The following is a 12,228-nucleotide window of genomic DNA, read 5'->3' on the forward strand; positions in this document are numbered from 1 at the left end:
AGCACATGCTGTTGTTGTTAAGCAACAAGACGGGTAAGGGTGATTAGGTGATGGACTAGGGCTTAGGGGCGGGAGACCCAGACCTTGGAAAAAAATAAAAATTTTGGTTGTCTTGTAGTCGAGGGCTCTTTGTTGACACCTGACACCACTGGGTGGTGGCCCTCAAAGTCGCTGGAAATGGAGATCTCCAGGTCCAAGTTCTTGAACGGCGGAGCACATGCTTGCTGCCAAAAGCAGCCACAATGATTAATATTAATATTTAGACACATGTTTATATGTTAAACCAATAAAAGCATGTCTAACTGCATCAAAACTATCATTGTCTCCTTTGTTGAGTGAGTTGTAATGAGTGCTAGAGGACTTTTGCAAAGCTCAGTATTTCAGTTTTGCATTGTAAAAAGCACTGGTGCTGGTGCCCCATAAAAAGCATCCAGTATAAACTGTAAAGTGGCTGGCATTGGGAAGGGCATTCAGCTATAGAAACCATGCCAAAACATATAAACGGAGCCTGGTGTGGCTCCTGGCTTTGCCACTTCCTGTCAAACTGTCCAACCCATGCCAGCATGGAAAACAGATGTTAAATGATGATGTTGATGACGAAGATGATTCACTTTTCAGGGTATGCAATGAATCAAATATTTATCTTTTTCTTTTATCTTCTACTTGTTTCTGTAATTAAACTGTGGCCATACTGGGGCATCGCTTTGGAGAATTCTTAGTCAAATGAATTGACCGAAGTACTTATTTTTTTATCAAGCCTGGTACTTATTTTATCAGTGTCTTTTGCTGAACCACTAAGTTACAGGGCCACTGACACACCAATACTGCTTGTCAAGCAGTGGTGGGAGACAAACAGACACAAAGACTCGCATACATAAACATCATCATCATCATCGTTTAACGTCCACTTTCCATGCTAGCATGGATTGGACGATTTGACTGAGGATTGGCGAACCAGATGGCTGCAGCAGGCTCCAGTCTGATCTCACAGAGTTTCTACAGCTGGATGCACTTCCTAACGTCAACCACTCCGAGAGAGTAGTGGGTGCTTTTACGTGTCACTGGCATGAGGGCCAGTCTGGTGGTACTGGCAACAGCCACGCTCGAAATGATGTTTTTTTGTGCCATATATATATATATATATATATATACTGTATTTTTACATGTATAAGGAACCCTTTTTTGTCAAAAATTAGGTTAAAAAAATATGGGAGTTTCTTATACATGGATAGTATTATAGATATCAATAAATTAATTCCTTGAACCTCAAATCTCCAAATTAGGGGGTTCCTTATACACATTAAAAAATGGTATATATATTATATATATATATTATATATATATATATATATATATATATATATATATATATGTGATGTGCATCTTTCAGTTTCCATCAACTAAATCCACTTACAAAGCTTTGGCCAGCCCAAGGCTATGGTAGAAAGACACTTTCCCATGGTGCCATATAGTAGAACTGAGCCTAGAACCACATGATTAGGAAACAAGCTGCTTATTTCTTTATTGCCAGCAAGGGGCTAAACAGAGGGGACAGACAAAGGGATTAAGTCGATAACATCGACCCAAGTGCGTAACTGGTACTTAATTTATTGACCCCGAAAGGATGAAAGGCAAAGTCGACCTCGGCGGAATTTGAGCTCAGAACGTAAAGACATGAAATACTGCTAAGCATTTCGCCCGGCGTGTTAACGTTTCTGCCAACTTGCCGCCTTGGCACACAACTACAGCTGCACCTATTGTTGTATTTTGGTAGAAGTATGTTGTCAATTAAAAAAACAACATGCCCTGGTGTTTATCCCATTTGTTGCCATATTTCTGTTGAAGTACACTGCTTTTGTTTAAAACAGTTTTGAGAATAATGAAGAATTTAGCCAAATAATTTTGTCATAATTAACAGTGGCTTACGGCCATATCACGTTGAAAGCACCGGTTCTCGTCTGATCACCGAAGTTAAGCAACATCGAGCCTAGTTAGTACTTAGATGGGTGACCGCTTGGGAAACCTAGGTGCTGTAAGCATTCCCTCTTGTTTATAGGCGCAGGAGTGGCTGTGTGGTAAGTAGCTTGCTAACCAGCTACATGGTTCTGGGTTCAGTCCCACTGCGTGGCATCTTGGGCAAGTGTCTTCTGCTATAGCCCCAGGCCGACCAATGCCTTGTGAGTGGATTTGGTAAACAGAAACTGAAAGAAGCCTGTTGTATATATATATATATGTATGTGTGTGTGTGTTTGTGTGTCTGTGTTTGTCTCCCTAGCATTGCTTGACAACCGATGCTGGTGTGTTTACGTCCCCGTCACCTAGCGGTTCGGCAAAAGAGACCGATAGAATAAGTACTGGGCTTACAAAGAATAAGTCCCGGGGTCGATTTGCTCGACTAAAGGCGGTGCTCCAGCATGGCCGCAGTCAAATGACTGAAACAAATAAAAAAGAGTAAAAGAGTGTTATCATCATTATTTACATCCGTCTTCCATTCTGGCATGGGTGGGGAACACAAATTAACATGAAATATAGATAGAAGATTTAGAACAGGAAGTTTGCCCCATTTAAGCAGGAGTTGTGGTCTCCGGAGGGTTGATACCAAAAATGTTATAATTCATTGTTTCCAAACAAGAAAGCAAAAATAAATTTTCACCCATCTGGGCTGATGCCAGCGCCAGCGCCGCCTTGACTGGCTCCTGTGCCAGTGGCACGTAAAAAGCACGAACCAATCATGGTCATTGCCCGCCTCCCCTGGCATCTGTGCCGGTGACACATACAAAATACCCACTACACTCACGGAATGGTCGGCGTTAAGAAGGGCATCCAGCTGTAGAAACACTGCCAGACCAGACTGGTGCAGCCTCCTGGCTTCCCTGACCCCGGTCAAACCGTCCAACCCATGCTAGCATGGAAAACGAATGTTAAATGACGATGATGATGATGATGGTTTGTAACTAAAATACCTAACACCTCCATTGATTATATTCCTAATTTATTAAAATAAAAGGAAGAGAGGTTTTTCAAGACAGACAATGTACACCAAAATATCGATGATAGATTTATTTAAATGTTAATTTACATAATGTTAATGGTCAAATTGGGCAGAAGGATGGTTGAGGTTTTTGAACATCTTTTCGGAGAGAAACCATTCTTAGTTTGTCTTCTGTCTGATTCCATCATAGACTGAAAATTAAACAAAATAATTATTAAACTTTTCCTTAAACTTATACAATTACAATTGCATCATTTAACCATTTTGTTACTGTATTTCTGTAGGTAATGGGGAGTTTAGTATATTAGGTTCTCATTATCAAAATGGAAATTTTGATGCAGTTCTTTAATTTAGATCACTTTAATCTGTTTCTTACCACATTGATGTTGAAGCATACTGCTTTTTGTTTCAATTAATTTTGAAAATAATGAAGAATTTAGTCATCATTAAGCTCACATAAAAAGCATGGGATGAAGTGGTGGGAAAAACAATCTTCAGAAGTTGCACTTCACAGAAGCTCAACAGACTGCTCTGTGTATGGACTCTTATGATTAAACACGTTTTAGCTGTGACATCCTTCCAAAATTAGATGTCTTTCTATAAGGCCTCTGTCACTCTATGGTTGACTATATATCTGCACATCTCTCTTACTTGTTTCAGTCTTTGACTGTGGCCATGCTGGAGCTCCGCCTTTAGTCGAGCAAGTTGACCCCCCAGGACTTATTCTTTGGATGCCTAGTACTTATTCTATCGGTCTCTTTTGCCGAACCACTAAGTTACAGGGATGTCAACACACCAGCATCGGTTGTCAAGCGATGTTGGGGGGACAAACACAGACACACAAACATATACGCATACATACATATATATATATATATATATATATATACATATGTATGACAGGCTTCTTTCAGTTTCCCTCTACCAAATCCACTCACAAGGCTTTGATTGGCCCGAGGCTATAGTAGAAGACACTTGCCCAAGGTGCCATGCAGTGGGACTGAAACTGGAACTATGTGGTTCATAAGCAAGCTACTTACCACATAGCCACTCCTACGCCTGTGTAATTATTCAAGGCTGGGGTAAGATTTTTTGCATCCCTTTTATCCTCATTTTTACTTAATGCCCTTTTCATCTCCTTATAGAAAGACATCTAATTTTGGCCTTATAGAAAGACATCTAAGTTTGGAAGGATGTTACAACTAAAATGTGTTTAATCATAAGAGTCCATATACAAGGCAGTCATTATTAGTAGTAGTAAGGAAACAAGCTGGTAGAATTATTAGCATGCTGGGTAAAATGCTTAGCAGTATTTCATCTGTCTGCACATTGTGGGTTCAAATCCTGCCGAGGTTGATCCTTTAAAGGGTCAATAAATTAAGTACCAGTTGAATTCTGGGGTCAATGTAATCGACTCATCCCCTCCCCACAAAATTCCTGTCCTAGTGCCAATATTATGCAGAAGGGTGGCGAGCTGGCAGAATCATTAGCACGCTGGACGAAATACTTAACAGTATTTCACCCAGGACTGGCAAGCCAAGAGATTGAGGACTGGAAAGCCGAGAGACTAAGGACTGGAAAGCCAAGAGACTGTACCAGGCTCTAGTCTGATCTAGCAAGGTTTCAACAACTGGATGCCCTTCCTAACGCCAACCACTCCGAGAGTGTAGTGGGTACTTTTTACATGACACTGGCGTGGGAGCCAGTCAGGTGGCACTGACATCGACCATGCTCAAAGGGTGCTTTTTATGTGCCACTGGCACTGGCATTAACCACAGTTGAATGGTGCTTTTTATGTTAATTTATATTCCAAACACCAGTTTAATTGTGACAATGTTTATTATCGTCATCGTTTAGCATCTGCTTTCCAAGCTGGCATGAGTTGGACAGTTTCACTGAGAACTGACAAGCCAGGAGCTTGCACCAAGCTCCAATCTGATTTGGCAAGGTTTCTACAGCTGGCAAAATTAATTGAAACAAAGGTAGTGTATTTGCACAAAAATACGATAACAAAACAGTTACATATTCCATAATGGTATTCAAAGACAGGTAAAATTTAATTTGAATTCTTAGCAGCTTCTGAAATGAGTTTTTGCACTTGAGCTTTATAATCACTGGATGAGGCAGTGTGTAACAAGGGAGATAATCCATGGTACCCGACTTGGTAAGTATTGGTATGAAGCAAGGCAGCGAGCTGGCAGAATCGTTAGCACGCTGGGTGAAATGCTTAGTGGTATTTCGTCTGCCGCTACGTTCTGAGTTCAAATTCTGCCGAGGTCGACTTTGCCTTTCATTCTTTCGGGGTCGATAAATTAAGTACCAGTTACGCACTAGGGTCGATGTAATCGACTTAATTCGTTTGCCTGTCCTTGTTTGTCCCCTCTGTGTTTAGCCCCTTGTGGGTAGTAAAGAAAGAGGTATGAAGCATGGACTTTACACAACTGATAACGTCCAAGACAACATGCTATAGATTGGTACTATGGGTCAGTTGGGCAGCCCAGAGCACAAGTGCTTCAGTCTAGGGTAAAAGGAAAGTAGACTAAAATCCAGCAGCAGAATTGAAAACAGAAATATTTTGACCATGTTATCAAGGTTCAGAGCCTCTGTGCCAAGGGGCTGGGTGGATGGAAAACAGACTCATAAGCAACAGAGACGATCATGGGGTGATGTTATCAAGGAGTGGACATTAGAATAGGGGACAGCTGCAGCAGAAGACCACAGTACATGCAAGAAGTGGTGGCTGAGTCTGAGACCCTTCCCACACAATGGAAATGTCCATTCCATCAAATTCCTGTAAATTGCCCAAACACACCGATGCACCAGAGGCTGGCCATTCTCTGCAGCAACGCCTTTGCAATCATGTCTGCAAGACGCAGTTAAACATGCCATCTGTTATGGGGTGTACAATCTGTAACTCCCCCACCACCACCACCATCTTCTGCTTAATCCCACCCCTTTTTCTTTTCTTTTGTTTCCTTGGTGGGGTAATTACAGGTACTTTTTTCCTTGATAATTTTATTGTTTACACTTTAATGTTCTTTTTGTTTCTTTTCTTCTTGTGTAAATTGAGCTTAAAATTTATTATAAAAATTTTTTTTTTAATTATGTGGTAAGTAGCTTGCTTACAAACCACATGTTTCTGGGTTCAGTCCCACTGCATGGCACCTTGGGTAAGTGTCTTCTACTATAGCCCTGGGATGACCAAGGAGTCTGAATGTGTGTGTGGAAGAGGGCTGGTGACCTTGACATATGCATGTGTGAAAATGTGGGGCAGGGAAGTGGTCAGTGCTGGTGTGTTGTGATGTGATGTGTGATATGGTGTATGGTGTGATAGTGTGATGGTGTTGGGAGGTGGGGAGGCGAGTGGGGAACGCAAGGGTGGGTGTGGGTTAGGGTGATGGTGGAGGTCGAGGTGGGATATGTGGGAGTGGGTGTAAGGGATGGGGTGGGGAGGTGGAGTTGGAATGTGTAGGAGTGGGTTGGGGTTACAATGAAGGGGGAAGAAGTTGGGTAGGAGTGAAGAGAAGAGAGAAGGAAAGGTAGGAGTGAAGTGAAGAAGTAGGAGTTGGAGCAAGAGAAGAGAGGTGGGTGGGAGGAAGGAGGTGTGAGAGGGAGAGAGGTAGGGGGAGAAAGTTAGATGAAGAGGGGAGGAGAGTTGAGCCCATGTGGCACAAAAGAGCGAAGAGAGAAGATTAATCCCTGTTCATGGCACAAATGGGAGTCCAGATGGCCCCTGTGCAAGGACAATCCAAACACAGACAGGTGACACGTGTGTGTGTGTATTTGTCCCCCCAACATCACTTGACAACCGATGCTGGTGCGTTTACATCCCCGCAACTTAGCAGTTCAGCAAAAGAGCCTAATAGAATAAGTACTAGGCTTACAAAGTATAAGTCCTGGGAATCGATTTGCTTGACTAAAGGCAGTGCTCCAGCAGGGCCGCAGTCAAATGACTGAAACAAGTAAAAGAATAAGTGTTTCTGCTTTAGGTTCAAGGCCAGCAACTCTGATTGGTGGCGGGGGGGGGGGAGTCAGTCAATAGTATTAACCCCAGTGAATGACTGGTACTTTATAAAGACCCAAAAGAGCTAAAACGCACAGCAGAACTTGAACCCATAACATGAGAAAACAGAACAAATAGTACAAGGCTGATGCTTTAACGGGGGAATGTAATTAGCAAATAAAATACTGGTTGATTGGTAGATAAATAAAACTGTCATCTTTATTGGTTACCTTGCAAGTAAATGGATACTATGACACTGTTAGGCTTCATTCTGGATGGATCACATAGGCATATTACAAGACCTCAGGGTATTACCAGAAGAGAGAATACTGCAGTCTTCCATATCATCAATATCAATTCTTGGAGAATCATCTTTCTTTTGCAGGAAGACCCGTTTCAGAAGCAGCTTCTTATCAGTGTGGCATAAATACTCTAATTTCGTAGCACCATCTGAAGAGAAAGGAAAAAGAAAAAGAAAAAAAAAAATCAATGAAGAACTGTAAGAATAAAATTTCAAAAGCAAAATTAAACAGAAGGCACAGGAGTGGCTGTGTGGTAAGTAGCTTGCTTACCAATCACATGGATCTGGGTTCAGTCCCACTGCGTGGCACATTGGGCATGTGTTTTCTACCATAGCCTCAGGCCAACCAAAGCCTTGTGAGTGGATTTGGTAGACGGAAACTGAAAGAAGCCCGTCATATATTTGTGTGTGTGTTTGTCTCCAGCATCATCACTTGACAACTGATGTTAGTGTGTTCACGTCCCTGTAGCTTACCAGTTCGGCAAAAGAGACCGAAAGAATAAGTACTAGGCTTACAAAGAATAAGTCCCAGGGACAATTTGTTTGACTAAAGGTGGTGCTCCAGCTACTCTCTTTAAGAGTAGAAATATAAAACAATTGTGTTAAATTTTAAAACAGAAAAAAAAAAGGATTAAAATGATATTTGGCAAAATAATTATACCAACCTTTATTTACATCATCAAAAAGTAACGAAGTACCGACATTAGTTTCATATTTGCCAGAAAATATGTGTGAACCAATTTGTACAACTGGGTTTGGGGTTCCTAAGCCCTGAAGGTACAAAAAAGGGAAATTAACAGGAATAGAGATATGAAGAGAAACAGTAATGATGATAAAATACAGAAAAAGATTATTATTATCATTATTACTATTATTATTATTATTATTATTATTATTATTGAGTGAGAGAGCAATGCATGCCATCAAAGTGACACAGGGGTACAGATATATGAAGCCCAATATACCCATCATGACTACCTGTCTGATAAGAGTACACTAGGCACATGCAACATGCATCACAAACATATGTGCATGCCATGGTGACCTTATATCAAGATAATCAGCATATGACTTTGCAGGTGGGGGCCCAGTTAGAAATTTCTTCAGGCTGAGTATCTCATACCACTCAAGGTCCCTGAATGTGGGTTAATGATGATGAACATCCATGTTTCCAGAGGTGAATTATTCAAACCCCAAAGAATTCCTCTCAACACATGGCTTTGATGCTCCCCCACTACTTCTGCTTGTGATCAGAGATGCACATATCATCAGCCACTAAGGGACATGATCAACTGGTTAAGGTCAAACAACTGACAAGCAAATCTGTGGTATTGAGCAGAACAAGCTGGCAGAATGCATTGTAATATTCATTTCAGCTTGTAGTTTCTGACTTGCTCTAGATAGATATACTTGCTTGACCTGCAAGACATAGCAGCCAAACAATCCTCGGATCACACCCATTCTTTATAAAAGAGAAAGACTTTCGATAATGTGATCCTAGATATTCCAAATAAGACTAGGTTGGCTTGATTTGAACATTGACAAGAAATAATAGCACCACTTAAATACAGAGGTCCTGATGCATCTACGTAACGATATGAAGGGGAGGTCATCTCATTTTATCAAAATTACTGTTAAAGTTTTAGGGTTAGTGTCATGTGAAGTCACAGCAGTTTTGGTAAAACTAGATTACACCCCACCCCCTTTATATTATTACGTAGATGTGTCAGGACCTCTGTATTTAAGTAGTACTGAAATAACTCAGATCGTGATGGCCTGTCCAACCTATGCCACTCACTCTCTCTGGTTAGTCCATACCATCCTGTAAGGAGCATAGGGATGGTTTTCCAATTTCTCTGGTGCATACATAATCCTCTTTGGACAGGATACCAGCTCCTTGCAAAATTACCCTGAAAGGATGAAAGGCAAAGTCAACCTTGGCGGGATTTGAACTCAAAACGTTGTGACAGGCAAAATCCCACTAAGCATTTCGTCCAGCATGCTGATGATTCTGCCAGCTTGCCACCTTCCTGAGCTAGCTTCCCACCACATTTTTAAAAAATCATGGTACAGGCCTCGTTTCAGGACCACTCATGTCTAGAAACTGAGGTTGGGGGTAAGCAAGGGCATGCTCCCTGTAGAAAATCCATCTCAAAAAAAACTTCATGATAGCAAGGGAGAATGGGCACCAGCCAGCCCAAAGGTGGGCTGCACCTGCCTGCTTCAGTTGCTATGGAAGTAGATCTGGCCAGCTCCGTTAACAGGGACAAAACCCGGATTTAAAACACTGGATGATGATGATGAATAGTCATCCAAAGTCATCACAGGCTCTAAAGAATCCATCAGCCTTACCAGGGCTTTGGTGTAATGTTTAGTTTCTTCAGTGTTGAGGAAATCACAGTCTATGACTCCAGATAGTTCAACCAGAACAGTAGATTCCTGGAAATATAAGAAAATATAAATGAAATTTCAGAAAAATATAAATAAAGGATAGAGAAATATAAATATTCAGTTTGAGAAATTTAAATATGTGACCAGGAAATATAAATAAATATGAAAGAGAACAGAAATGACTTTTCGACAATTCTATTACTTTCTGCCCTGCTACCCTTCACAACTATATACATCTGTTCTTTTATTACTCAATACCAGTTCAGTCCCACTGCGTGGCACCTTGGGCAAGTGTCTTCTACTATAGCCTCAGGCCAACCAAAGCCTCGTGAGTGGATTTGGTAGACGGAAACTAAAAGAAGCCCAAAGCCTGTCGTATATATATATATATATATATGTATGTTTGTGTATCTGTGTTTGTCCCCCCCCCCAACATCGCTTGACAACCGATGCTGGTGTGTTTACGTCCCCATAACTTAGCGGTCCGGCAAAAGAGACCGATAGAATAAGTACTACGCTTACAAAGAATAAGTCCTGGGGTCGATTTACTCGACTAAAGGCGGTGCTCCATCATGGCCACAGTTAAATGACTGAAAAGAGTAAAGAGAGTAATCCAACGATGGAGATTTATATGTTTGTTAGAAAGTTTAGGTAAACTTTGTCTCTGACTCACTCATTTTCTCCCTCCCCACTCAAAAATGAAACACATTAGTCACCTGATTTCGGTACCAAAAATTTTGAAGGGAGAGTGGTTTAGTTTTTCAAATCTATTCTGCAATCTGGGATTATTATATATTATACATATTATATCCAGTGATTTTAAGAGGTATGAAAAAGATATTTTTTGATATTATACTTTTACTTGTTTCACACACATACACAAACTCTTAACTGTTTTTCAGATGAATTCTTTATCATTCTTTATCTCTTCACAGACTTTGGTACCACTAGTTTGTATAACCTCTGCATTTTCACTTATGCTTTTCAATATTCTTTGAATTTTCAATCCAATATAATCCACATCATCATCATCATCGTTTAACGTCTGCTTTCCATGCTAGCATGGGTTGGATGATTTGACTGAGGTCTGGCGAACCAGATGGCTGCACCAGGCTCCAATAGGATCTGGCAAAGTTTCTCCAGCTGGATGTCCTTCCTAGCATCAACCACTCCGAGTGTAGTGAGTGCTTTTATGTTCCACCGGCACAAGGGCCAGTCAGGCAGTACTGGCAACGGCCAGTCAGGCAGTACTGGCAACGGCCACGCTCAAATTGTGCTTTTTATGTGCCACCTGCACAGGAGCCAGTCCAGCGGCACTGGCAATGACCTCACTCGAATGTTTTATCACGTGCCACCAGCACAAATGCCAGTAAGGCGACGCAGGTAACAATCACGCTCGAATGGTGCTTTTTACGTGCCACTGGCACAGAAGCCAGTTTGTTGCTCTGGCAATGATCACACTCAGATGGTACTCTTAGTGCCCCACTCTCTCAAAATGCTTTTCTAAAAAATACTACCAAAAAACATAACTCTTAAAAACCACTGGATATATTGATTGCAGATTGTGGCATATTAGGTCACCATAATTCATTCATCAAAAAAAAGAAAAACATTTTCCAATAATTCCAGTTTTTCCCCACCACTTTTTTCCGAACAAAAATAAGCAGTTTGCAGCACATTATGCATCTGTAATGCATATCGTTTCAAAGATATTTATATACAATTTCATTAAAAGATATTTATTTTCCTCAAAGTTATGAGCAAAATCCTCGGATCTTGTGAATTTTCCAAAGTTCACTCCCCACCACCTCAGAAAAGATTTTACCCACAAATTTCTTTATAACTGTAATGTATGCCGTTTAAAAAGGTATTTATATACAATTTCATTAAAAGATATTTATTTTCCTCAAAGTTATGAGCAAAATCCTCGGATCTTGTGAATTTTCCAAAGTTCACTCCCCACCACCTCAGAAAAGATTTTACCCACAAATTTCTTTATAACTGTAATGTATGCCGTTTAAAAAGGTATTTATATACAATTTCATTAAAAGATATTTATTTTCCTCAAAGTTATGAGCAAAATCCTCGGATCTTGTGAATTTTCCAAAGTTCACTCCCCACCACCTCAGAAAAGATTTTACCCACAAATTTCTTTATAACTGTAATGTATGCCGTTTAAAAAGGTATTTATATAAAATTTCATTTAAAAAAAACCGCATTTTCCTAAAAGGTACGAGGAAAAAACTCGGATCTTGTGAATTTTCCGAAATCCTCTCTCCGACCCCAACCTCGTTGATTTCCGTGCATTTTTGTTTTCATATTCGTTTCTGGCTCATTTTTTTTTTTTACACCCGTTGCACTATTTTTTTCTTTATTTCGTTTTCAGGTAATATTGTAAACATTAACCGAAACTAGTAAACAACATTTTGTTTTCGTATTTGAAATAAAGCTTGATAATTTTTAGATATTTGCCACATTAAAATTTTAAAAATATGCTGCAGTTTTTCATGATTATTGATTCTAAATCGACACTAGAATCTG

The 12,228-nt window shown here is 40.4% G+C and overlaps 1 protein-coding gene and 1 non-coding gene across 2 annotated transcripts in view; one reads left to right on the forward strand and one right to left on the reverse strand.

Moving 5' to 3' along the window:
• Positions 1-1,920: 1,920 nt before the first annotated feature.
• On the forward strand, positions 1,921-2,039 carry LOC115209970. Its single transcript, XR_003881341.1, has one exon. It is a non-coding gene; the product is annotated as a 5S ribosomal RNA (ribosomal RNA).
• Positions 2,040-3,045: 1,006 nt separating this feature from the next.
• Positions 3,046-12,228, reverse strand: part of LOC115209807 (general transcription factor 3C polypeptide 6) — a 10,717-nt gene continuing 1,534 nt past the window's right edge. Inside the window, exons 2-5 of the mRNA XM_029778360.2 lie at positions 9,649-9,735; positions 7,962-8,067; positions 7,226-7,445; positions 3,046-3,183 (exon numbers count right to left, since the gene is read on the reverse strand). Coding sequence (XP_029634220.1) covers positions 7,276-7,445; positions 7,962-8,067; positions 9,649-9,735 — 363 coding nt within the window. The 3' untranslated portion in view covers positions 3,046-3,183; positions 7,226-7,275. The remainder of the gene's footprint in view (positions 3,184-7,225; positions 7,446-7,961; positions 8,068-9,648; positions 9,736-12,228) is intronic.

The sequence above is a fragment of the Octopus sinensis genome, linkage group LG3 (genome assembly GCF_006345805.1).
Source record: "Octopus sinensis linkage group LG3, ASM634580v1, whole genome shotgun sequence".
In the NCBI taxonomy this organism is placed as follows: Eukaryota; Metazoa; Mollusca; class Cephalopoda; order Octopoda; family Octopodidae; genus Octopus; species Octopus sinensis.